The sequence below is a fragment of the Numida meleagris genome, chromosome 4, assembly GCF_002078875.1.
Source record: "Numida meleagris isolate 19003 breed g44 Domestic line chromosome 4, NumMel1.0, whole genome shotgun sequence".
NCBI lineage: Eukaryota > Metazoa > Chordata > Aves > Galliformes > Numididae > Numida > Numida meleagris.
This window is the reverse complement of record NC_034412.1, coordinates 67,548,601-67,572,211: the sequence shown is the minus strand read 5'-3', so window position 1 is coordinate 67,572,211 and position 23,611 is coordinate 67,548,601. Positions and strand designations below refer to the sequence as shown.

Genomic DNA, 23,611 nt, shown 5'->3' with positions numbered 1-23,611 from the left:
ACACTGTAAGAACTCTCTAGGGTAAGAAAAGAAAGAAAGTCAATAAAAATAATTAAACCATGAAAAGACGAATATTCTTGCTCATATTTTGCCAGGTAAAGAGATGCATTCAAAAGCAATTCTAAAGAATTTCAGAAGGTTTGAAAAAAAATTGATTTAGGAAGAAAAAGCCCAGCACTCTCTCAAATGTGTATCTTATACAAACTACTCATTTTTTCCCCTCTAAAGACAGGTGAGCAGAGGGGAGGGGAAGTGGACAGGTCTGGTTCAACTCAAAGCTGCAGAGAACAGAAGTAAGAACAGTCAAAATGAACAGGCTGAATTGGTTTTTATTTGCCAGGTCTGCATTTACAGGAAAAAAAAATCTAGGATGGTATAGTATACAACCTTACTGTAGGACATGGAGAGGATGACTACCAAGTTGTATTTTTATTTTTCTTTTTTCTTTTTCCCAAACGCTAAAACCAATTGAGATGCCTGGGAGATCTTCACAAAGTGCTGTTTTAAGAAATTGGGGCTAGATGAGGAAAAGGAGGATGACTGGAGCAGAGCTTCTGCTTATTAGCCTCCTTCTCTCTCTGTAAATGAGATTTATATAGGGCATAGGCTCTGCGCTTTTTGTATAGAAAATAATTTTATTCTTACTGTAAAACAAATGTCAGATCGGTTCATATTTAACTGACTGAGAACTTGCTTGAAACTGCTCCTGACCCCATTACTGAGAAGATGTTTGCCCTCTGCCACAGAGGCTCAATGTTTATGGGCCCTTGATTGCCCCTGAATCACAGACTGCAATTGTGTTCAGAAGTGGTTTGGTTTGCTAGTTGCTTTTTTGTTTGTTTGTTTTGTTTTAAAGCTGCACTTGGTATAGCAATTGTAACTGTCTCTTTCTTACAGAGACCAAGCCACAATTATCCTTGCCATTGCTATCCTCTGAGATGGAGCAATTCAAAGCAATGATTTCAGTCTTTAAAGCTTTATGTAGCTGAAGTCCCTACATGTTGAGATTAACTTCTCTTTTCCAAAACAGGAGCTGAGAGATCAGTCCAAAGTACTTGAGATAGCATTCCCCATGTTCGTATCTGGGGCTGAAGGACACTTGTGTTCAGTATGTACTTCCTAATTACTGACTGGCCCAGTTCATATATCAGCTCCTGTTTGTTAAATATATGGCAAACAGGTTGAGATCTATGATGCTAAGCTTTGAGGTAGATTAGGTAGAAGAGTGTTAGTGCCAGAATGCCTTAGAGGGAGATGATGATGATGACGATGACTGAGAGGGAATGTAACTTCTAATTGTCTTATTCTTTTACAGAAAGGGTTCTCAAATACAACTGTTCGGTGGCAGTTTCATACTAATTTTCTATTCCAGTTTTTGAGAGCTAAATCCAAACTTGAAGGATCTGTGTTTCTGTTCAAAGAAAACTATATAATCCAAAGAATTATTATTAACAGTTGAGCTAAAGCTTGTTTCAGTTTAGGTGGTATCATAAGAGCAAGGACATGTTAATAGATCCTAGGAAGCACCAAGTCTAGAACACATTTTCCCACAATGGTTGTGAGGCTGGAAGCTTACCACAGGAGCACAAAGTGCCCCAGTCTCTAAAATATGATTTCAAGTATTCTCTTTCATAACTGTCCCGTAGGTTACTACAATGCATAACTATGCACAAAATATAGTAATTTTCTTTAGTACAACCTATCAAAAACTACTCTAGGAAGATTTATCCTTAGAATTGTAACAGTGATCATAATAGCTTTATTGACATATTTTGAAGAAAAAAAAGAGAGCAGAGAAAATATGAAAATGGAATATCAGGAAACTATGTTATCAGAGTGACTTTGTCAATATTATTCATTATATTAGAGTCTTGTTTCAGAAGGTAAAATTATATCTATCAGGAAGACTTATGAGCACACCTGCTTGGACATCTTGGCTCCAATTCCTTATCTGAAGTGCTGACTGCTCATTTGATAAAGAGTGATAGCACATCCCTTTATTCTTCGTCTAAAGTACTTATTATCAGCATAGCATGAATATAGCAGAAAATCTAAATCAAAAGCCCTTCTATTTCTCTTTACCAGCTACTTTTGAGAGTTGCTCCTGTCCCATATATGGGAAGTGAATGTGATAAACCACTGCTGCTCTTCTTCAGGCACTGAGAGCTGAAGTTTAGCCAACAGTAAACAACATGCTGCTCTGCCCTTTCATTGCTTACCTCACAAATCAGCTGCAATATGGCCATAAATCTGAATGATAGCTAATGCCATACTCTGTACTATTAGAAGTGTGGTTTACAGTTGTTTCTATTCCTTACCTTCAAAACCTTTAAAACATTCCCTTTTCTAGTTCTTTTCAGGAAAGCTACTTTCAGTGCAGTTCACTTTATAAAAATCACTTCGATGCAGTCTTCACAGAAGGAAAGATAATTTGGACCAGTAGCACTTGGATAAGGACATAGTATAATTCCATTTATGGTCTTCAAAAAGTACCTCAGAGATACTCAGTAAATTAATCAGCTGTGTCTGTTGTGGAAATCTACAATGCCAGAGAATTTTGACATTAAACTTTCCAGACAGGTTCACTCAAAGTGATCACTCCCATGGTGAAACATCTTGCGTGTATTATTTGGAAATGTACTTAGTATTTTTATACTGCAGTGTGTATCTGCTCTTCTAAACAGAATGTACTGTGTGCTTGTTTGGCTGGTCAGTCTCAGTGGTGTATATTGTAGGAAACAATGATCCAATATCTTCAGAACTCAGTTTGACCTTTGGAGGAAGACCATGACTTTAAGGTCCTTATTGATATATAGTGTCATAAAATAAGATTTTTCCTTCTGAAAATCACAGTGTGCTTTGCAAACTTAGTCTTATACTCTCTCTCTCTCTCTGATAAGAAACTTCTAAAGCTATTTCTGTAGTTCTCCCAACATCTGATAAACCCTGCTGTTACGACTGGCACAGCACTGCTTTCAGTTGACCCTACCTCTCAGCAGTGCCACCTCTCCTGGAACATATTGGTAGTGATGGGTTGAGGATTACTCAGTGAGGGAGCATCACTGTATGAATATGCCTTGCTTGATAGTGCTTTATTATTTTTGAGAAGCCACTGCCATTCTGCCTTTTTTTTTGGGGGGGGGGCAGGGATACACAGGAAATCCTTTGCTGTGTCTCAAAAAAAAAAAAAATGCAGCTCCCCTTAGAAGAAGAAAAGGAAAGGGGAGAAAAAGGAAAGGGAGGAAGGGGGGAGGAAAGAAAAAGTGTGTGTGTGTGGGGGGGTGTCGAAGGAAGAGGAGAAGGAACGAAAAGGGAAAACAGAAAAAAAAGGAAAAAGGAAGAAAGGAAAAGGGAAGAAAGGAAGAAGGGGAGTGGGGGAAAGGATGGGGGTAAAAAAAAAAGGGGAGTAAAAAGGAGAAAAAACGGATAAAAAATGAAAAAGAGGAAAAAAGAAAGGAAGGGAAAAGGAAAAGAGAAAAAAAGAAACAGGAAAAGGGATAAAAGAAAAATATGAAAAAAGAAAATAGAGAAAAAAAGGAAAAGGGAAAAAGAAAAGAAAGGAGGTAAAAAAAAGTGTGTGTGGGGGGGTGAGGGGCAGAGAGCTACTCCAGTTTTAGAGCGGCTGGGCGAAAGCGGGCTATTCTTTCGCTCAGCCCTCTCGGACTTGCCCGTTCATTCCAGCGGCTATGCTCCAGAAAACGAGAGGCCGGGCGCTGCGGCGGCGGAGCCAGCGGGCCCCGAACCGGCCTCAACAAAAAGCTCCGGGAAAGACGCCGGGAGCAGCAGAGAGGACGATTCCGCACTCCTCGCCACGCCACGCCACGCCACGCCTCACCTGCCGGCAGCCGGGCCCAGGTGTGCGGCAGCGGCCCCGTGCGGAGCTGTGGCGATGCGGCGAGGGGAGGGGACGCGAGGAGGGAAGGAGAGGAGGTGCTCCGGAATTGGGGTCCGGGAGGGCCGGCCGGAGCGCGAGAAGGGGGAGAGGGAGGGAGGGAGGGAGGCGGAGGAAGCGAGGAGAGAGGGAGGGACGAGCCATCGCAGCTTCCCCGCTCACTCTCTCCGCTGCTCAACTCCTCAACTCTCCCGTTCTTTGCCTGGACATGTCTTGAGAAAGTTGGATCTCTCATTTCGCCTTCATTTTTTTTTCCTTTTTTTTTTTTTCTTTTTCCTTTTTTTCCCCCTTCTTCCGTGCTCATCTCTCTTTTTCCTCCCGCTGGAGCCGGAGCCGCGGATGGCCGGCAGCCGGAGCACCGCGCTGTGCCGGCAAGGCCGGGCGCCGCGCACGCTGCGCGCCGGGGCCGCGCTGAACTCCGGGGCCGCGGGCAGGCGCTAGAACTGCGCGAGCAGCGGGACTGTGATCGCTGCTTCTCCGAAGGACGGGAAAAACAGGGGGGGGAGGGAGAGGGAAGTGTGTGCGGAGATGAACTGAGCTGGAGCGGACTTTGAGAGGAGAGCGCCGAGTCCAGCTGGTCTGGTGAGTTCTTTGTTTAATGAGTTTGTCAGCAGTAGGATGCTCGGGAAGGTGGTTCTCGTGAGTCGTGGTGCTACAGAGAGCGGCTTTTAATGAAAAGGCTGAGGCTGTTTGCGCTTCAACCCGTAGATACTGCAGTTTGAAACTGTAGCATACCTATATGCCTGCTTATATGCGTACACACACACGTGCATGTCTGTATCTCTCCCACGGAGCTGACCCGAACTGTTCGCACTTGGAGCCAGAGGCACCGCAGCACCTACCCGCAGCCCTGCACGCACCGCTGCCGACCCAGCGCAGCGCGGCAGGGGCCGGGCTCGGCCGCTCCGTTCCGGGCTGCCCGCCGGCACCGTGCCGGCTCAGCGCGCTGCGCTGTGCCGTGGCGCCCCCTGCCGGCCGCCGCCGAACTCGCGCCTGGGGTCCGGGGGCTGCTGGGGCGGCCCTGGGAGCGTGCGCGGGGGCTGCGGGGAGCGGAGCCTCCTGGCCGCGGCCGACACGTTCTGGGGGGCCCATTCCTTCTGATCTCCAGCTGCGGGGTGCGCCGGGCTAACAACCCCCCCCCCTCCCCCCCGCGCAGCTGGCTTTATTTATTTATGCGGCTCAAAAAAGCCGTGTCGGGGCTAATGTGCCCCCGCCCGCAGCCGTGAGCCTGCTGTGCCGGGATTCCCCGGGCAAACGTTCGCTGGTTTTGAAGTGCCATCACTTATTAATGAGCGGGGAACTCTCCGAGGAACGTTTGGCAGTGTTCAACGTTGGGCCGGCCAGCACCGCTCCCCTCAGCAGGAGCGAGGCACGCGGAGCCCACTCTGTGCCGAGGATTGGGACGGAGCCGCCGCCGGGCGGGCGAAGCGGGCGGCGCCACTCCTGCCCTGCCCTGCAGGCGGCCGTCAGCTGGGGCTGCGGCCGTTACGCGGCTGCTGGCGGTGAGGGGGCAGGACCGCGGGCTCCGCCTGGGCTCAGCACCGTAACGATGCCGCCCGTTTTCGATGTATTTTGGTGGCGTCCCTCAAGGTCCCTTCCAGTCCGCACGGCCGAGCTCCGGCTTCCCAAAGTTTCTCAGTCGCCTTCCTCAGCACTTTGCTATACTTGAAGGCGCCGTTGTCCCCGTCGCCCCTCCTGGCAGGGCTACGGCCAGAGGTGCCGCTCCCTCCCGTCGGCGCTCGGCCCAGCCCCGGGTGGGGCAGACCCGGGGTGCGGGGCTGCCGCTGTGTCCGCGGCCGCGGAGCGCCGCAGAAACGAGTTCCGGAGCGGCCGCGGTCCGGTGCGGCGGAGGAATACGACTCCGGGGGGCGCCGCGGCGTGGAGGGGCGGAGGGCAGCGGCGAGGAGCGCGGGCGGCGAAGAAAGGAAAGCTGCGCGGCGGAATGTGGGGCTGGGCACAGTCTGCGCCCCCGCCCCGGAGGCACTGAGCGCGGTGAGATGGGGGCTGGGAAGTTATGAGAAGTTTGGTGTGGGGCGGCTGAGCTGGGAGCAGTGGTGCTGAGGGGGAGCAGGGAGGGGACTCGGTGGCGGGGGGAGCCCACGGCGCCGGGCCGGGCCCTGGAGCCCCGCTGCGTGCTCGTGGCGGCCGGCAGGGCTGGAGCGGGAGGTGCGGCCGGGACGCAGGCGGCAGGTTGTTCGGAAGTTCTGTCGAGAAAAAAAAAAAGAGGGGGTGATAATATTCCCCCCCCCCCCCCCCAAGGAATGGCATCTATTTTCGTTTGTATTCAACGGGCCATTGTGAACTTAATTCCCCCGTGAACCAACGGGAGTGGTTAGCGGCGGCGAAGTGTCCCGGGGTGGTTTTGGCCCTTTGTTTGCACTTCGCCCGGCGTCCCTCGTTGCTTTCCTCCTGCATTCCCCTGAGCGATAACGCGCAAGGACGCGGCGCTCTCCCTTTGCTCTGCGGCTCACGGGGAATGGAGCGCTGTTTGAGGGCGGCAGTCGGAGGCGGCGGATCTCCCCGTTGGCAGTACCCCCGGTTGTAAACTTTATTTTCTTGGCGGGAGGAGATTGCGTTAAGACATTTCAAAGTAATCCTGGATTCCACCAGTAACTTTCCTGGAGTTTAAAAACTTAGATGTGAGTTTCTCCTGGGTGTTGCATGGGAATTCGGAGACTTGCATCTATTACACAGACGATCCGCTGTGTGTTTCCTGTGTATGTACCTGTCGAAACACGTGGAAATACTCAGCTGTTTAGTCAGTGAAATACCTTATTTCAATGCTGAAACGACTTTATTTCAGAGGGTTTTGTTTGTTTTCTGAAATCCTGAGATCTTGCTTTTAGCGTGCTGGAAGGTGAGCTCCAGTAGTACAACAGGCGCTTGGGCTGATAACTTAGCATGGGAAAGGAACTTACATGGCCAAGTTACCGCTAATTTCAGTGGAAACAAGCAAGAAAAAAGTCTACAAAACCCCACAGATCTTTGTCTTTATTTTAGTTAAAGCTGAGCGTTGACTCAGTAAAAATGTTTGTCCTCATGAATTTTAATGTCGTTACGTTAGATTTTGACCACACTCCTTAATTCCCAAAGATCTGCTTTTCCTTGTGCAGTGGGAGAGCTCGATACGAGATACACTGTCGTTTGCAAATAGTCACAGTTCTCAGTGTGAAACCATTTTAGTCAATGTCTTTGCGTGCTGCCTGAATACAGCGGCTGTGTTTTCCTTTTAACGGCAGAGATCTCGACTGCATAAATCAAAGCACCTCATGAGATTAACTCCTAAGGTGGTGGATGTAAGCATGAAACTCTCTGGAGTTCAGTCACAAGTTGAAATTGTTATGTTAATCTCTATGGCAGTGTACATTTTTTGAATAACTTACCGGCTTTACTAATACAACACTCCTATATGCTTTCATCATGTGTTGCTTTTCTGTCTGCCAACACACAGAAATCCCTCACTGGTGTCTCTCTTCCTCCTCCCAAAACTAAAAAGCCCTAAAAAACTTTTTCAGTGTTGATTTAAGTTTTAGTCGGAAGCTTAAAGATGTTGAAGTAGTTAAACCTGGCTTTTTTTTTCTGATGGGGCTACATGAATAATTGCTTTTAAACAATTGAAAAAGAAGGTGTAACTGTAGAGTTGTACAGCTCACAAAGCTGCATGATCTCCCCTCCACTGCTACAATAGATGCCCTGTCATGATGATTTAGTTACTGCAGTATTAACTTTTTGCACTGTGTTTGTATCAGATAGCATTACTTGCACGAGCTGATCAAAACTGACTTTAAAGTAAACTGGTGATGTTTTGATTAGTAGACACATCTTAGTGTTAAAAACACTTCATATTAGATGCACATGTGTCAAAAACAGAAAACAACATTGAAGTGCTACCACATTTCCTAAAAGCTAGTGGTGGCTTTCAGAAGACAATCATTGTAGTGGCAGCACATCTTCTGGTGCTCTCTGGTGTTTCTCAAGCTTACTGTTGAAGCCATGCACAGGGTCATCTGCCAGTGTAGACAATGTCCCTCTGCGCTGTGGGCTGGACTGGCCTACCTTGGGAGTAGGAGAGAAAGAGCAGTGGCACCAAGGCTTATCCTGACAGCTTACTAGGCCCAGATTAGGGTCTTTTTCTGCCTGTGATTTTTATGAGATTGGTGAGGGAATAACTCCTGCATTGTATCCCGTTGGTACCTTATCTAGAAGTTAGAGCTTGTTTTGCCTGTTTGGCATGTTTCTGTTTTACTCCGTTTGCTGCTTAAGGTTTGAAGTCTGTATACTGCAAGCATTCTGTTAAGAGAAACAGTCATATATAAGACCGGAATCTTAGCCAAATTGTCTGCATTTGTAAGTTTTCAATCTGAGGTCTGCCAGCCCTCCCAGTTTCTCTTGTTCTGTTGTCTTTATCCTGAAGATGGAACGTATTTCTAGTCATATTTTTTCCCATTTCAAATTATGTTAATGGGTTGAATCGCTTTGTTAATGTAGTAGCTAACAATACTATCGTAGGTTTCCCTGCACTGAATATATATATATCAATAATGATCCTTCCAAGTAGAATATCAAAGTTTGTTGGAATATAGCGTTCCAGAATAAATAGGATGTGCTTCTTATAAACCTAGAGCTATGGTGTTTGTTAAGCAAACAGTTGCATTATGTCTTGAAAATGGATGCAGAAAGTCTTGATGTGATGATGCTCCAAAGATTAAAAAAAAAAAAAAAAAGTTCGAAGTGTATCCTTTGGCTGAAATGTTTGTGAAATTCAGTTATGCTGGCTTACTGTATGAGCCATCTGAGTTTATATCTAGCACATTAGTACTCTGTCTGAGCACTCTCATACTTTCCCTTAGTAATTAACTGTCTTTGCATTTTTTAATAATTTGGATATTTATCAAGATTATATTATATGTTGATAATCCTAGTTCAAGAATTTTGGTTTCTGGAAACTGCAAATTATGACACAAGATGAGAGAAGTGAAACATAGCAAATATCTAACTTATTTTTGTGTAATGTACTCCACTGAGCAACTGAGTTGAGGGACGCTATTAAGCTGTGGGTTGTGACTCAGCAGACATTGGAATTTTCTGCTACAGAATGGACCCTTACTGGTGGTTGCATTACTGTGTTTAATACCCTGCCTGTTGCCAGCTCTGAGCACACTCTACTTGCGGTTATTACGGAAAATAAGCAAAGAGTACTTAAGGTATTATAGAACAGGAAAATATTTATGTAATAGTAAAACCTACACATGTGTTCAACTTAGAATTTTAATGAAGAGCTTGGAAATCTTAGTGCAGTCCAGTGTGTCATAGTCAAGTGTGACTGACATAAGAGGAGCAAAAGATAAAAAATACAGATGGATAGTGTTTTACTTAATAAATAGACCGATTCTGACAGCTTACTGCCAGCTGCTAGTAAGTATGGGCTGTGAGTTACAGAATGCACCAGAGGTGCACGTACTCTCTGCTACTGAATTTTAATAGACTATAAGCCCAAAATATGTCCAGCTTGGATAAGAGTGCAAAATGAGTGGTGAGAGTTTAAGGAATTGCGTGGGAGTGACTTGTGAAGAGCTACCATGGCTCTGAGAACATGAGAGGTTCACAGAGAAAAGTTCTGATAGGTGGGAGAGACAGGAGAGTAACTTCTGTTTGCCTAACTATACTCCTCCACTGAATGGCTGCTTCCCGCTACTTATGGAAGGCTTTCACCCATGGAAGTTGGGTGGTTTTAACACCTGTATTCGTCTGGATAGAGTGGAGCTTTTTTCACCTGTTGTGGTTGTAGGTCCCAAAACTTCCACAGCAAGAGTTGTTTCTCTTGATTACTTAAAGTGATATAATCATTTCTGACACGTCTTTTAGCTAAGTCTAATGACTTCTTAAACTGCTTGGATTTTAAAAGGTATTGATATCAGGTATTTTCATGAAAAAAGCTACTGTAGTAAATATTTAGCAGCATGTTAAGGGAATGAAGCCCTGGAGAACCTAGTGTCTGTTTAAGGACAAATCATAGTCCAGGAAAAACAGTAGTGAGGGGAGGAATAGTATTGTTAACCCATTGACATGATGGTTATTCCAGTGTCACACTCATTTGCCCTACCAACTTTTCATTCTTCCAGACCTTTTAAGTAGGGATTCCAGCTGGTGACTTAGATTTTGTTGTTTGATATAGCCATAGCCTTAATCAGGTAACTTAATTGCTAGATTTGAAAGGTAGACTACGCTTCCTTTTTCTTCCTAAAGGAATCTGACTGAGTTTTTATTTCTTCTCTCAGACTTCCTATAGCTTTGTGGATCTGAGTCTTAAGTCCTTCTCAAAGTCACTGGTTTAGCAATAGCTGTGACCAAATTAGCTGCTTCTGAGGTTTGAGAGTGAACTGTTGACACAAGCAGGTTAATTTGCTGTAATTCTTCCTAGTGGGTAGAAATGGTTCATGGAATTTAAGCCGATGTGATCTTTCAGGTATCTAATTGAGCAGGCAGGAGTGAGAGAAGAAAAAAATAACAGTGAGAGAAAATGTGTGTGGGGGAAGAAGGCAACATAATGGGATACGTTTTGAGGTGAGATGAACAGAAGCAGTGAGGATGGGCACTGAGGAGAATGACAGTCAAAGGTTGGAGGGGGAAAACTAGGGGTAAAATGTGGGAGAAAAGGTCAGAAAGAATGAGAGAAGAGCACAATTAGGAATTAGTATTGATGGTTGTATGACAAAGATCAGCCAGAGAGGAAGATGCTAAAAAAGAGGTAAAGGAAAAATGTTTAGGATTTGGAAGAAGGCAAAAGGAAAGAATTCATGCTACTTAATCAAATTAATCAGGTTAAAGCTAAATTGCTTTTTACTTGCTGGAAATAAATTTTTCTCCCAAGACATTGTTTTGAAAGCTTAAGCTTGCTGAGGAAGCATTCTGAAGCTTTAACTTATTATCCTGTGAGATTTTCAGAAGTAACAACTTCTACTATAGATACCAGTAAAGGGTGTAGTCCTGAAAGGTCTAATTTCTGAGCTTTCTACCTTTCTTTATGCATAGGCTTGCCTGGATTTAGAGAATGAAAATTGTGGCTTCTCCTTCAAAAGACAGTGCTGATGAGAGCATATCTCCATGTCTGTCTTGCTGTTCAGGGCTCTTTCTTTGTCATTTTTGGAGTGTGTTTAAAAGAAAAACGTCTTAATAGTTCTTCCAGTTCTTTTAATAGATTCATGTTCCAGTAGCTCCTGATGATAAATTCTCGGATCTATTCAGAGAGAGGAATAAAGGATTATGCTTCATTCCTTACTGATGGTTTTACAGCTTAGTGGTGCCTGGCTCTTTTTTTTTTTTTTTTTAAGTCATACGCGCTGATATCCACTACTCTTACAGGGTGCTCAGAACTGCAAGAATACAATGTGTACGGAATAGTTGTCTACTCATAACTTCTGTCTGTACTTATTACAACAGGTGCTTATACTATATGTTGAAGAATCGAGAAAATCCATTGTAGTTTTGAGACACATCACAGTTTACTTCTGCATCACTGAACATCATTCATTTTACAATCTAAGTGAAATGAGGGAGAAGAATTTTCTATCAAAAGACAAGTTTTCATATGAACTAGAGGACTGGAGTGAAAGTTCAGTACTCCAGACTCATTCAGATCAAGATGGCACTGATATATTTCTTCTAATAGTCTTGCTTCGGGAAGTGTTTCAGATGGAGTTAACTGTGTGTTCTGCTTGTGTCATGATAGTAATTCTTAAATTTGGTCATGGGGATTCTTGACATTTTGAGGGGGTTTTAATTTACCTGCTTTTCTATAATTAAGTCATGTTGAAACATTCTGCAAAAAAAGAATGTAGCCTAGATAAGTATCTAATAGTTTTCTTCAAAGTGTGAGTTCTAAACTAAGTTAAAAAGTTATCTGAATAATATTTGAATGCCCGTAAGTCTTAACGCTTCTTTCTCTTGTTTCAGGTTTTTTTGGAATTGCTGCCATGGGAAGATACTTGACTATGCTCTTGCTGCTGATGCTGCTGGTGCAGCGTATTGGAAACTGTGAAGGAAATCAAATACCACATCATGTTTCACCAATGCAGTTTACGCAAGCACAGTATAATGCTACTGTGTATGAGAATTCTGCAGCCAAAACTTACGTTGGGCATCCAGTGAAAATGGGCATTTATATTGTAAATCCATTATGGGACTTAAGGTACAAAATTATTTCTGGTGACAATGAGAACTTGTTCAAAGCTGAAGAATATGTTCTTGGAAACTTTTGCTTTTTGAGAATACGGACCAAGGGAGGAAATACAGCTATCCTTAACAGAGAGGTGAAAGACCATTATATGCTGACTGTTAAAGCGGTTGAAAAAAATACAAATGCTGAAGCGCGCACGAAGGTCAGGGTACAGGTACTGGATACAAATGACTTGCGGCCTTTGTTTTCTCCGACATCTTACAGCGTTTCTTTGCCTGAAAACACAGCAATAAGGACCAGCATCGCAAGAGTCAGTGCAACAGATGCAGATATAGGAACAAATGGGGAGTTCTACTATAGCTTTAAAGAAAGAACAGATGTGTTTGCTATACATCCTACTAGTGGTGTGGTAGTTCTAACTGGTAGGCTTGACTACTTGGACACTAAAGTTTATGAGATGGAAATTCTTGCTGTGGACCGCGGACTGAAGCTGTATGGTAGCAGCGGCATCAGCAGTATGGCGAAACTAACTGTTTATGTAGAGCAAGCAAATGAATATGCCCCTGTTATTACAGCTGTTACCCTGACTCCATCAGAATCAGACAAAGATCCAACTTATGCAGTTGTAACTGTAGAGGACAATGATCAAGGTTCAAATGGAGAAATAGCGTCATTGAATATTGTTGCAGGTGATCCACTTCAACAGTTCAGAACAGTGAGATCTGTTCCAGGAGGTAAAGAATATAGAATCAAAGCCATTGGTCACATTGACTGGGAGAGCCACCCTTTTGGATACAACCTTACCCTTCAAGCTAAAGATAAAGGAAATCCTCCGCAGTTTTCATCAGTAAAAGTTGTTCATGTGACATCACCACAATTTAAGTCTGGACCTGCCAGATTTGAAAAAGAGATATATAGAGCTGAAATAAGTGAATTTGCCCCTCCTAACACGCCTGTGATAATGGTGAGAGCTCTGCCTAGTTACCCACATTTAAAATATACATTTAAAAATACAGTTGGCAAAGTAAAATTCAATTTGAACACTCATACTGGTCTTATTACCACTTCAGAACCCATAAAAGCACAGTACTCCTCCCATTTTGAACTTGACGTTGTGACAAGTGACAGAAGAGCTTCTGCAAAAGTATTAATTAAGGTGCTAGGCATGAACAGCAATCCTCCTGAATTTACTCAGACAGCCTATAAAGCATCCTTTGATGAGAATGTGCCAATAGGTACAAGTGTCATGAGAGTGAGTGCAAAAGATCCCGATGAAGGAGAGAATGGTTATGTGACCTACAGTATTGCAAACCTAAATCTTTTGCCATTTGTGATTAACCATTTTAGTGGGATTATTAGTACCTCAGAAGACTTGGATTATGAATTGATGCCAAGGGTTTACAGTTTAAGGATTCGAGCTTCTGATTGGGGTATACCCTATCGTCGAGAAGTTGAAGTTCCTGTGACTATTATTTTAAATAACCTGAATGACAATATACCTCTGTTTGAGAAAATAAATTGTGAGGGAACAATTCCCAGGGATCTTGGGGTTGGAGAACAAATAACAACTGTATCTGCCATTGATGCTGATGAGCTCCAGTTGGTAAGATACCAAATTGAATCTGGAAATGAACTGGATTTATTTAGCCTAAATCCAAATTCTGGTGTACTTTCTCTCAAGCAGTCACTAACAGATGGCCCAGGTGCTAAAATGTCTTTTCACAGTTTGAAAATTACAGCTACAGATGGAGAAAACTTTGCAAAACCATTGTATATCAACATCACTGTAGCTACTAGTCGCAAACTGGTCAACTTGCAATGTGAAGAAACTGGTGTTGCTAAAATGCTTGCAGAGAAGCTCTTACAAGCAAATAAATTGCACAGTCGTGGAGAAGTTGAGGATGTTTTCTTTGACACTCACTCCTTGAATATGCATACACCTCAGTTCAGAAGTACTCTCCCCAGTAGCATTGAGGTAAGAGAGGACCAACGCGTGGGCTCCAGCGTAATACTTATGAATGCTACTGATCTTGATACCGGCTTCAATGGAAAGCTAGTGTATGTTATCTCTGGAGGTAATGAAGATAGCTGTTTCATTGTTGATATGGAAAGTGGAATGCTGAAAATTTTGTCTCCTCTTGACCGAGAAGTAAAAGATAAATATAATCTGAATGTTACTGTCTATGATCTTGGAATACCACAGAAGTCTGCCTGGCACCTTCTAGATGTAAGAATTTTGGATGCTAATGATAACCCACCAGAGTTTCTGCAAGACAGCTATTTTGTGGAAGTGAGTGAAAACAAAGAGCTAAACAGTGAAATTATTCAAATTGAAGCTACTGATAGAGATTTAGGGGCTAATGGAGAAGTGAAGTATTCTCTTCTTACAGATACTGATAAGTTTGCTATTAATGCTGTGACAGGAGTTGTGAAAGTTGTAGGTCTTCTGGATCATGAAGTACAGCACGTCTATTTCTTGAAAATAGAGGCCAGGGACCAACCTACCGAAGAACCTCAGTTATATTCAACAGTTATTTTGAAAGTCTCCATAGAAGACATTAATGATAATCCTCCTAAGTTTATTCCTTCAAATTATCATGTGAAAATTCGAGAAGATCTTCCTGAAGGAACAATTATTACATGGTTAGAAGCCTATGATCCTGACTTAGGCCAGGCAAGTCAAGTACGATACAGCCTTTTGGACAGCGGAGATGGCACTTTTGATGTTGATAAGCTAAGTGGAGCAATACGTGTTGTACAAAGACTGGATTATGAGAAGAAACAACTTTATAATTTGACTGTGCGGGCCAAGGACAAAGGAAAACCCATTTCATTATCTTCTACGTGTTACGTTGAAGTTGAGGTAGTTGATGTGAATGAGAACTTGCACCCTCCACGGTTCTCTGTATTTGCAGATAAAGGCTTTGTAAAAGAAGATGCCCCTATTGGCTCCTCAGTAATGACTGTATCTGCTTATGATGAAGATGAAGGACGAGATGGGGAGATAAGATATTCCATCAGAGATGGTTCTGGTATGGGAGTTTTTCGAATAGATGAAGAAAAAGGTAAGGTGACTTCCTGTTGTTTTTATATTCTAAGTAAAATAGTATGCCAGCAAAGAGATGAGACAAGCCGATAAAGCAGACAAGCTGTGTTGTCACTGTTGAGAGAGGTGGTGTTGTTGTGAGAAAAAGGAATAAGACACTAATAACATATGTTGTTCTATCTATTGCTTTGGTGAAATTGTATGTATATATTGGATAAGTACTTTTCCTTTGATGTCCTCATTTTCCTCCAGCTTGCTTACAGCTATTCTTAGGTCTTAAAATCTCTACCACCTGCCAAGAAGAATACTGTTGATACAGAATGGAGGTCTCCTTCATGCACATAGAGTTGTCTTTTGGACAGTGTGTGTCATGAAGTTGAGGGAGTAAATTGCTCTCTACCCAAGGAATTAATTCTGACATTTTCACGCTTTGCAGTCCTAAACCGCATCTCTGTTATTTCATTTAGTAGTGGTATGCATGTGTGATACTTCCAGATCTGCAGGTTTTTATAATGATCTTTTATAGTTTTTATGGGTGCCCATTTGTATTAGTAATCAGTACTTCATGGAAGGGCTCCTGTCAAAGGAAGCTGCTTTTAAAAAAGCTTGTATAAATCAAGCAGATTGAACTGTTGACTTATCTCATTAATGATGGATAAATTGAGAAGCAGCTGTCAGAATTACTCCATTGTCATGTATTCACAGAAAAATATAATTATGGCTTTAATAGAAGTCTAGTGCTGACTTCTAATATTTCGCTTGCACATCTCTCTAGCTACTTGTTCTTTTATATCTCTGATATCAAAGTATTGATACTGTGCTACTATCTGGTGGGATATGCATGTGAAGAAGAGTTGCTTTTTGTTAATCTTAGGGAACAAATTCTTCCGAAAACACTTGAGTGGGGAAGAATGTGTTTGTTTGTTTGCTGGGCATGTTTTTCTTCATATTTTGAACTAAACCAGGGAACTGATGAAGGAATGTAGAGCATCTAAAAGCTTGACAGTGTAGCTTAAAATCTGTCTCAAGTTACTCTTATTTTTTTTTTCCTAAGAAATCATCAGCATTGTTACAGAAGGCACTCTTTATACTTAATGGAATCCTTGTCATGCTCTTCAAAATGGTCTGGCCTTGATACAGGGTGCAGGTTGATAATTAGCCAAGAAAGCACATGAAAGAATGTGTGAAAGAGGAGATCAGGCAAGCAACTTGGTGACTTTTTCAGCTTGCTAAAGGGGTTTTCTGACTTTACTTTCAAGTTTCCTTCTGTCTTTGACAGCATCACACTACACTTCCTTTGAAAGTTTGATAATCTGGATTTAGGAAGATATTTCGTGTTAACTTATTGGCGAAGAAGAATACTTTTGTGTCTTGTTTCTTTGATATCAAGGACAACAGTCACATTTGCAGAAAAAAATAAGATGACTGATGATGTTAGAAACATCAAATAGTTCTAGTCACAGAATTGTAGCGGGCTTTCAGGTTATGATTTCCATGTTATTATGTGGTTGTTTTTTTAACTATTCTTCATTTCAGAAGGTCCAAAATTGTATTAGTGGTTGATATTTTTATATTTTATTCTGAAATTCTCATGAGAGAGCTTACTGTAAATTTGCCAGTAGTTTTTGAGTACTTTTTTTTTCTTTGAGGCTTACCTTTATCTTAGATCAGGTGATTTTCATAGGTTTGTCATCTGCAGCTCTGTCCAGACTCTCAGAAGTAAATCTCTTACGGGGTGCTCTAATGCACTCATACTCTTAAACTCAGGAGCTGCTTTGATTACTTTGTGTAGTTGCTTCAATCTATGATGCTTATCAAGAAGACCCAGAAAAAGTATATTAAGAATGAATTTGGTAGTAGATCATGTTTTAACTGCAATAAATATTTTTTTTGGCTAGTGGTAGGTGAAGGCAGATGTCAAGATGATTGCAACAGTTTCTGTAACACCTTCCCCATCTCACTTTGTTACCATGTAAGAAACAGGGTGCACACAGCTAATATGTAGGCAGCCTAAAAGGAAGCATTTTTCATATGTAGTGTAATACAGTCACAAAACTCATTTCCCCAGGAGGTTATAGCTACTGAAAGTATGACTAAAGTAAACCAATCGTTTTAATGAGTTTAATTTGAGGTTCAGCCCTATGCTATCTCCAGCTTATAAATTGTTAACTGGAAGGCGAATGAGTAAAGAAGGAGATCTTAACTCAGTACTTGGCTTTTTCTTTCATCCTTCTTGTAAGTATCAGCGGATTGTTACTTCTGGAGAGTCAGAGGTAAGTTTACAGAAGTTCTCAGGTGGCCATAAGCATGTCTAAATTGTAGAATGTTTCTTGTTTCCACTGCCTCTTTAGAGCTGACAGTGATGGACAATCCTTTCTGTTTTGCTGTATACATCATCTTAGATGGGTTGATGAGTCACCTGTACAGAATTCCTGCGGAGATAATGAAAATGAAACCACTGGTTATCACTGTGGTCAGTGAAGGGTTAACAAATGCTGTCTTCATCTCCAGAGACAAAATGGGAGATCATACAGGGAGAGTGTGTTGAGGAGTGTTGCTGACATTCAGTCTTGATGCCAGAACTGAAAGTAAGTGTAAAAGCTGATAGATTAAATCAGACAATTCAGTTTCACAACAAAGGGTGAATCTAAGGAATAATAGAAGCAACTGCTGGAGGGGAACCTGAAGCAGAAGCTATGTGAATTTAGGCAGCTGAGGGAGCCAGCAGACTGGGAGTACAGGTGCCCTAGGACAGTGCAGTGTTTGTAGGCAGTGGGAGGCCATCCTGAAACCTGTTGTTGAGAAACAAAGGAAGTTTCAAACTGAATTCCCCTGCATCCCATTGTGTCTAACCAGGTGTATACTGGAGCAGTCAGACTTGAACTCTTGTGCTCCCATGTGTGGAGTATTACACATAGATTCTACGCTGTAAGCTTTTCCTGAAGATTGTTTAATTAAGTTAATAAACCATGGCTAGTTTTACAAATTTTTATCAGAAGTTTCCCACTAGGTCAGCTGGCAAGGCTATCAGCAAGTGTCTTCTGAACTTCTGCAGATATGGATGTTTCCCAGAGCATAAACTAGATCAATAATGGTGTATGGCAGTCTGAAGTTCATGCATGATAAATTTATTACTGGTGTTTAATCAAGTAATTAAGTTACCTGTAACCAAGAATCTTAATGTTCTTTCAGTGCAGAGTGTTTGAGGTACTATATATGTGTTACGGAATAACAATGGTTCTAACAATAACATAGTTTGAAATGATGAAAGTAATTTGCAGACTGAAAAAGACACAATACCATGCTTGATTAGAGCATGGATGTGTCTAACCTGGTATGCCATCTCCAAAGGTCTGAGAACAAGAGCACAACAGGGACATAATACCGCTTTCTAATAGTTTCCCAAACTGATTGTTTTCTGTTTGAGGAGTTCTTGATTTAGATAGTTTGCAAGTACTCAGTAGCCTTTAGTGGATTCTTTCTTATGTAGTCTTTGCTTGGAACCGTGTAATTTCAAGTGTAGCCTTACTACTATAATGAGAAAAGATGATTTGTTTTGATAAAGATTGTTAGAGGAACAAGTAGAAAATGTGAAGAGGGACATACGGAAGAAAATTCATTTTATTGCACTATCTCCATTTGCGTAAAATACCATCAATAAAGCTTAATGACTGGGAGACGCTATTTTTAATATTACCAGAACCATTTCCAGCAGGGAAGACAGTAACTGATTACAGAAAATGAATTGGATTTTAACTACATAGAGCAAAGTACTGAATTATACTCTTAAAAGGTATAGAGCATTGCTAATAAGTAGTAAGCGTGTTAACATTTCTTTGTAGTGTTCTCAAAATTACATTAATTAGAATGCAGGGTATGATTTACATTTGTACAGAATATCAAACTGCCCCTTATGTATCTTTATGTTCACTGGCTTTTGAGCGTTTTTAATCATCCCACTACTCACTGGTTTTAAGTTTTAATAATAAAGACAGGCACTACCAAATACTGAGCGCTGTGATCATCGGTGGGGCTGAGCACTTAGAATCATAGAATCATAGAATTAGCTGGGTTGGAAAAGACCTACAAGATCATCCAGTCCAACCATCCACCTGCCACCAATAACCCCACTAAACCATGTCTCTCAATGCTATATCCAAACATTTCTTGAACACCTCCAGGGACAGTGACTCAACCACCTCCCTGGGCAGGCCATTCCAGCGCCTGACCACTCTTTCAGAAAAGTAGTACTTCCTAATGTCCAGCCTAAATCTCCCCTGGCGCAACTTGAGACCGTTCCCCCTCGTCCTGTCACTAGTTATAAGAGAGAAGAGGATGACCCCCAGCTCACTACAACCTCCCTTCAGATAGTTAAAGAGAGTGATAAGGTCCCCCTAAGCCTCTTCTTCTCCAGACTGAATAATCCCAGCTCCCTCAGCCGCTCCTCATAAGGCCTGTGCTCCAGACCCCTCACCAGCTTCATCACCCTCCTCTGAACATGCTCCAGGGCCTCAATGTCTTTCTTGCAGTGAGGGACCCGAAACTGGACACAGTACTCGAGGTGGGGCCTCACCAGGGCTGAGTACAGAGGGAGAATGACTTCCCTACTCCTACTGGCAACACTGTTCCTGAAACAAGCCGGGATGCCATTGGCCTTCTTGGTCACCTGGGCACACTGCTGGCTCATGCTCAGCCAAGCATCGACCAATACCCCAAGGTCTGTTTCCTCCACACAGCCTTCCAGCCACTCTGCCCCAAGCCTGGGGTTGTTGCAGCTAAAGTGCAGGACACCTTAGGCACCTGTTGGGTTTGTAATAGATCAGCAGTGTCATCTGAAACAAGCCAGATGGCCTGCATCTGCCGTAAGAGCTGTTGCACCTTTAAACTGGGGTGGCTGCGCCAAGCTCATCTGTTGGTAATGGTGTGCCCCAGTGCTCTTTAGGAGAGTGGCAGTTGGCACAGGCCAAACTCAGTTCAGCAATATTCCAGTGCCTGGGAATGTTTTCTGGGATTTTTTTGTACTGATACAGCAGTAAACCTTTTGAATGTAGAAGAGGCGTTTTTAGTAAAAACTGAGACCAGTATGATTTTGGTTTTAAGTCAACTGTAGTTGAACAGCCTTACATGTATGGGACTTTCTTCATATTCTTTAAGTGAATACTTCATGTTGAAGTTTCACCTAACATTTACTCTAGTTTGTTACTTCATTTGTGTAAGTTGTAAACATCAGGATGTACAGTAATTTAATTTCACTCAAGTTAATTTGAAGCAAACGAACAAAACCTAAACATTCCTTAATTTCCATTTTTCTACTATATATATTCCAACCATGCTGCTGTTGGAGCCATATGGTGACTGTCTGCTCTGTTTGTTCTGAATTGTTGCAGATCTCTCAGATTATAGGTCCATGAACACTGTTAACAGCAAAAGTATTGAGCAAATCTTTTTCTAAGAAAACTGCTAAACAGGAGATTAAAAACTGTAATTGATTAGGTGATATTGATCGTCAGGAGAGAATATTCCAAGTGGGTTTGATATAGTGGACTGTGAGAAGGTGCTCTAAAATTTAGTCTGTTTGCTAATATTTGCCAATGACATTTCCTGCTTAGGTACAGTCTCATTGGCACACAGGTTTTGACATTAAAATTCCTTATGTGAATATTTTGACTAGATCAAAATGAGAAGTAAATGGGAAAAAGACTTCTAAGAGGGGTTTCTCATAGTGTTTTCTCTTTGCTAAGTTTAGTGGTTCTTTCCGCTCTATGAAGAGATCGCTGGATTAGAAGGTGCTCTATTTCTATAGAATTCTAAATGGTTGCAGTTTATTTGCAGAAGAAATTCTTGCTCTAGCTGGTTGAGATGCTGATGTTAGTGAAGCTCCAAGTGCAGACTAACCTCCCAAGTATCTAATTAGCTTCTCAGAAGTTTTTACACCTCACACCAAATTCTGCACTTCCATGTTATGTTGTTTGCCAAACTTATGTTAAGTGATCTGCCCTTACAGCTAAATTCTTTCAGTGACTGAGCTATAAATGTGCCAGAGTCAGAATTTTTAAGGTTATTCTGATGCAGTTTGTTCAAAATGAAACAAAACCTTCTAGAATGATTACTAGGTTCTATAGGCTATAACTGAGAAATAAATTCTTAGGCCTATGGATGTTGATCTGGAAGGTTATTGTTTTTTAAAAAGGGGCTGCGTCAGCTCTTAAATTAGCCATTGAGATCTAAAACCTGACTGTAGTATATGTGCGCTGGAGAATTGTGTGAAATTTGAGATGAGAGTGAGAGGAGTTTCTCATAATCAAAGGACTTATGCAGGGTATTTCTTGGATTCTGAAATTGCTTGATCAGTCAGTTGCCACATTGACATCTGGAATTCAAGTGGAAATTATTAAACTCATCCTTTGAAAAATAATACAAGGGCAAACATCTTTTATTTAATGAATAATCTATGATTAAAGCTCTTAAATTCAAGTGAAATTTTTTGAATTTGTGATAATGTCTTTCATGTATTAATGGGATTGAAGAGTATGAATTTTTTTTATTTTTTGAAAAATGTCAGCATCATTATTAAAAACAAGCACAAAGAACTGTTGTTGTTCTGGAAACAAGCAGCTTAGGTCAGGGATGTAGAAGGACGTTCTCTTGGCTTTCCATGCAGGAAGAGTTTACTAAACAATGATGTTTAGAATGTTTACTAAACGATATTCTTTAGAATATTTTCAAGAAAGGTGGGAGGGGCAAGCAAAGATTAATTTGGTAGATGCTTCATCTAGAAAGATATTTCTGCACTGTTATCTGTTCAGTGCTTTTTCTAGTGGCATGTTTATTTTATGCTGTAACTGGGCCTTTTCCCCTTTCAATATTGAATTGGAAAAGAGTAGCAGCATAAGAACGAGTACATGTAACTGGGATGAGGTCTCTTCATTTCAGCTCTTCCTCTGGCAGTCTTGCCTTTGCAGGAGAGCCCTTGAACTCCTCCAGAAAAAACATTTTGTTGTGACTGTAAATAATGAAGCCAGTTGTATTACCGTGCATTATCCCATCTTTTAGTGCACTAAGATATTCAGTGATAGGCATGCAGTACGTGGAACAGAGCTGAAACCCTAGCTCAGTCTGCACAGTGAAAGAGACAATTGCCTCTATTTTGTGGGGGACATTTAAATCGAGGAGGCATATTTATGGAGGCTGATTATAGATACCTTAAAAATAGCCTACACAATTTTTTTTAAGGGATATTATTTTCTTCTTTCTAGGTAATGATACCTGATGGTTTGAATGTGCTCAGTATCATCTTGAAAATAACAGCGAAGATTACACAGTGGAAGATCTGTGTGACTTCACTCTGTTATTATGGCACTTCACTTGAGTGGCCTTGAGCCAAACTTGGGCCATTCTGCAAGAAACAAACTGTTATGTTTAAAAAAAAAAAGCAAAAAACACCCCCTCCCCCTGATTTCATTACTTCAGCTGTGCCTAGATTGAGTAATAATTTGAGTTCAAAAACATTTGTTTAAAATTTCATGCAACTAAAATATATTTTCCACCAATTTGTTATGGTTTTAAAAATGAGGCGTTTGGCACATAGATTTGCTAGACAGCACAAATAGCTGTAACAGCAGCTTACTAAGAATAACTGTTGTCTTCAAATCCCTTTTAGTATTAAGGAGAACTTTTTCTTTGTAAGAAATGTAGAACCATCTGAATACAATTTGTGTGTGTTCAAATAACTGAAGTTTAGAGCTGGAGACCTGCTGTCAACTAGAGTGAGGACCAGTCATAAGTTCTACGCTATCCAAAAAGCAATCCAGAAAGCTTTTCCCTAAGAGATAACTGTGGGTGTGTGTTGTATTGCTTTATTGCTCGAACCGGCAGCCTGGCGCCTGCATTTAGTCATGTCCACGTTCTGAAGGGATTGCCTGGTTAACCTGTAACTGGAGCAACATATTGCAGCTTTGCACTACTGTACTTAAGGTCTAATTGTGTTCATTCAAGCTAAGGTCTGGCAGTGAAGGTGCCACTAGGTTAATTTGTGGGATGATTCTCATACATTTAGGCTTCTCTTTAGGTGAGTCAGATGTGCTAGAGCTAAGCAGGACATTTGAAGCGAATGTTGAGTTTCAGTTTAGCAGAGATTAAGGAGGCCTGGGTTTGGACCAGGGTCACCAAGGTCCTATCTGTCCTGGAGCTAGCTGATAACCTCTCTTTTTTTAGGCTTTGAAGGAAATTATGATTTGCATTTGTAACAGTGGTAAATCACTAAGTGCTATTTGGTTGTTAATGTTGCTTTTAGGATGTGTCTTTGAAAGAATCCGAATTAGTTTTAGACAGACATTCATGGTGTGTTTTGCTGTGGCTATGGGATCTTCCAAAGCAGTTTGGGAGTTTTCTTGGGTATCCTGCTGAGCAAAACATTACCTCAGAATGACCAAACAGAGATTCCATACAATCCTATCCTCTTCTCCTGCTGAAAGTGAGGGATTGTTTTGCTGTGAGA

General features: G+C 41.9%; 1 protein-coding gene across 3 annotated transcripts in view; it reads left to right on the top strand.

Annotated features, from left to right (window-relative positions):
- Nucleotides 4,319-23,611, top strand: part of FAT1 (FAT atypical cadherin 1) — a 107,863-nt gene continuing 88,570 nt past the window's right edge. Inside the window, exons 1-2 of one of the 3 annotated variants that reach the window (XM_021393679.1) lie at nt 4,319-4,474; nt 11,846-15,133. In XM_021393679.1, the coding sequence (XP_021249354.1) occupies nt 11,866-15,133 (3,268 nt within the window). In that variant the 5' untranslated portion in view covers nt 4,319-4,474; nt 11,846-11,865. Of the gene's footprint in view, nt 4,475-5,376; nt 5,885-11,845; nt 15,134-23,611 lie in introns of those variants that run through there. The other 2 variants (XM_021393680.1, XM_021393678.1) reach the window with 2 other exon arrangements.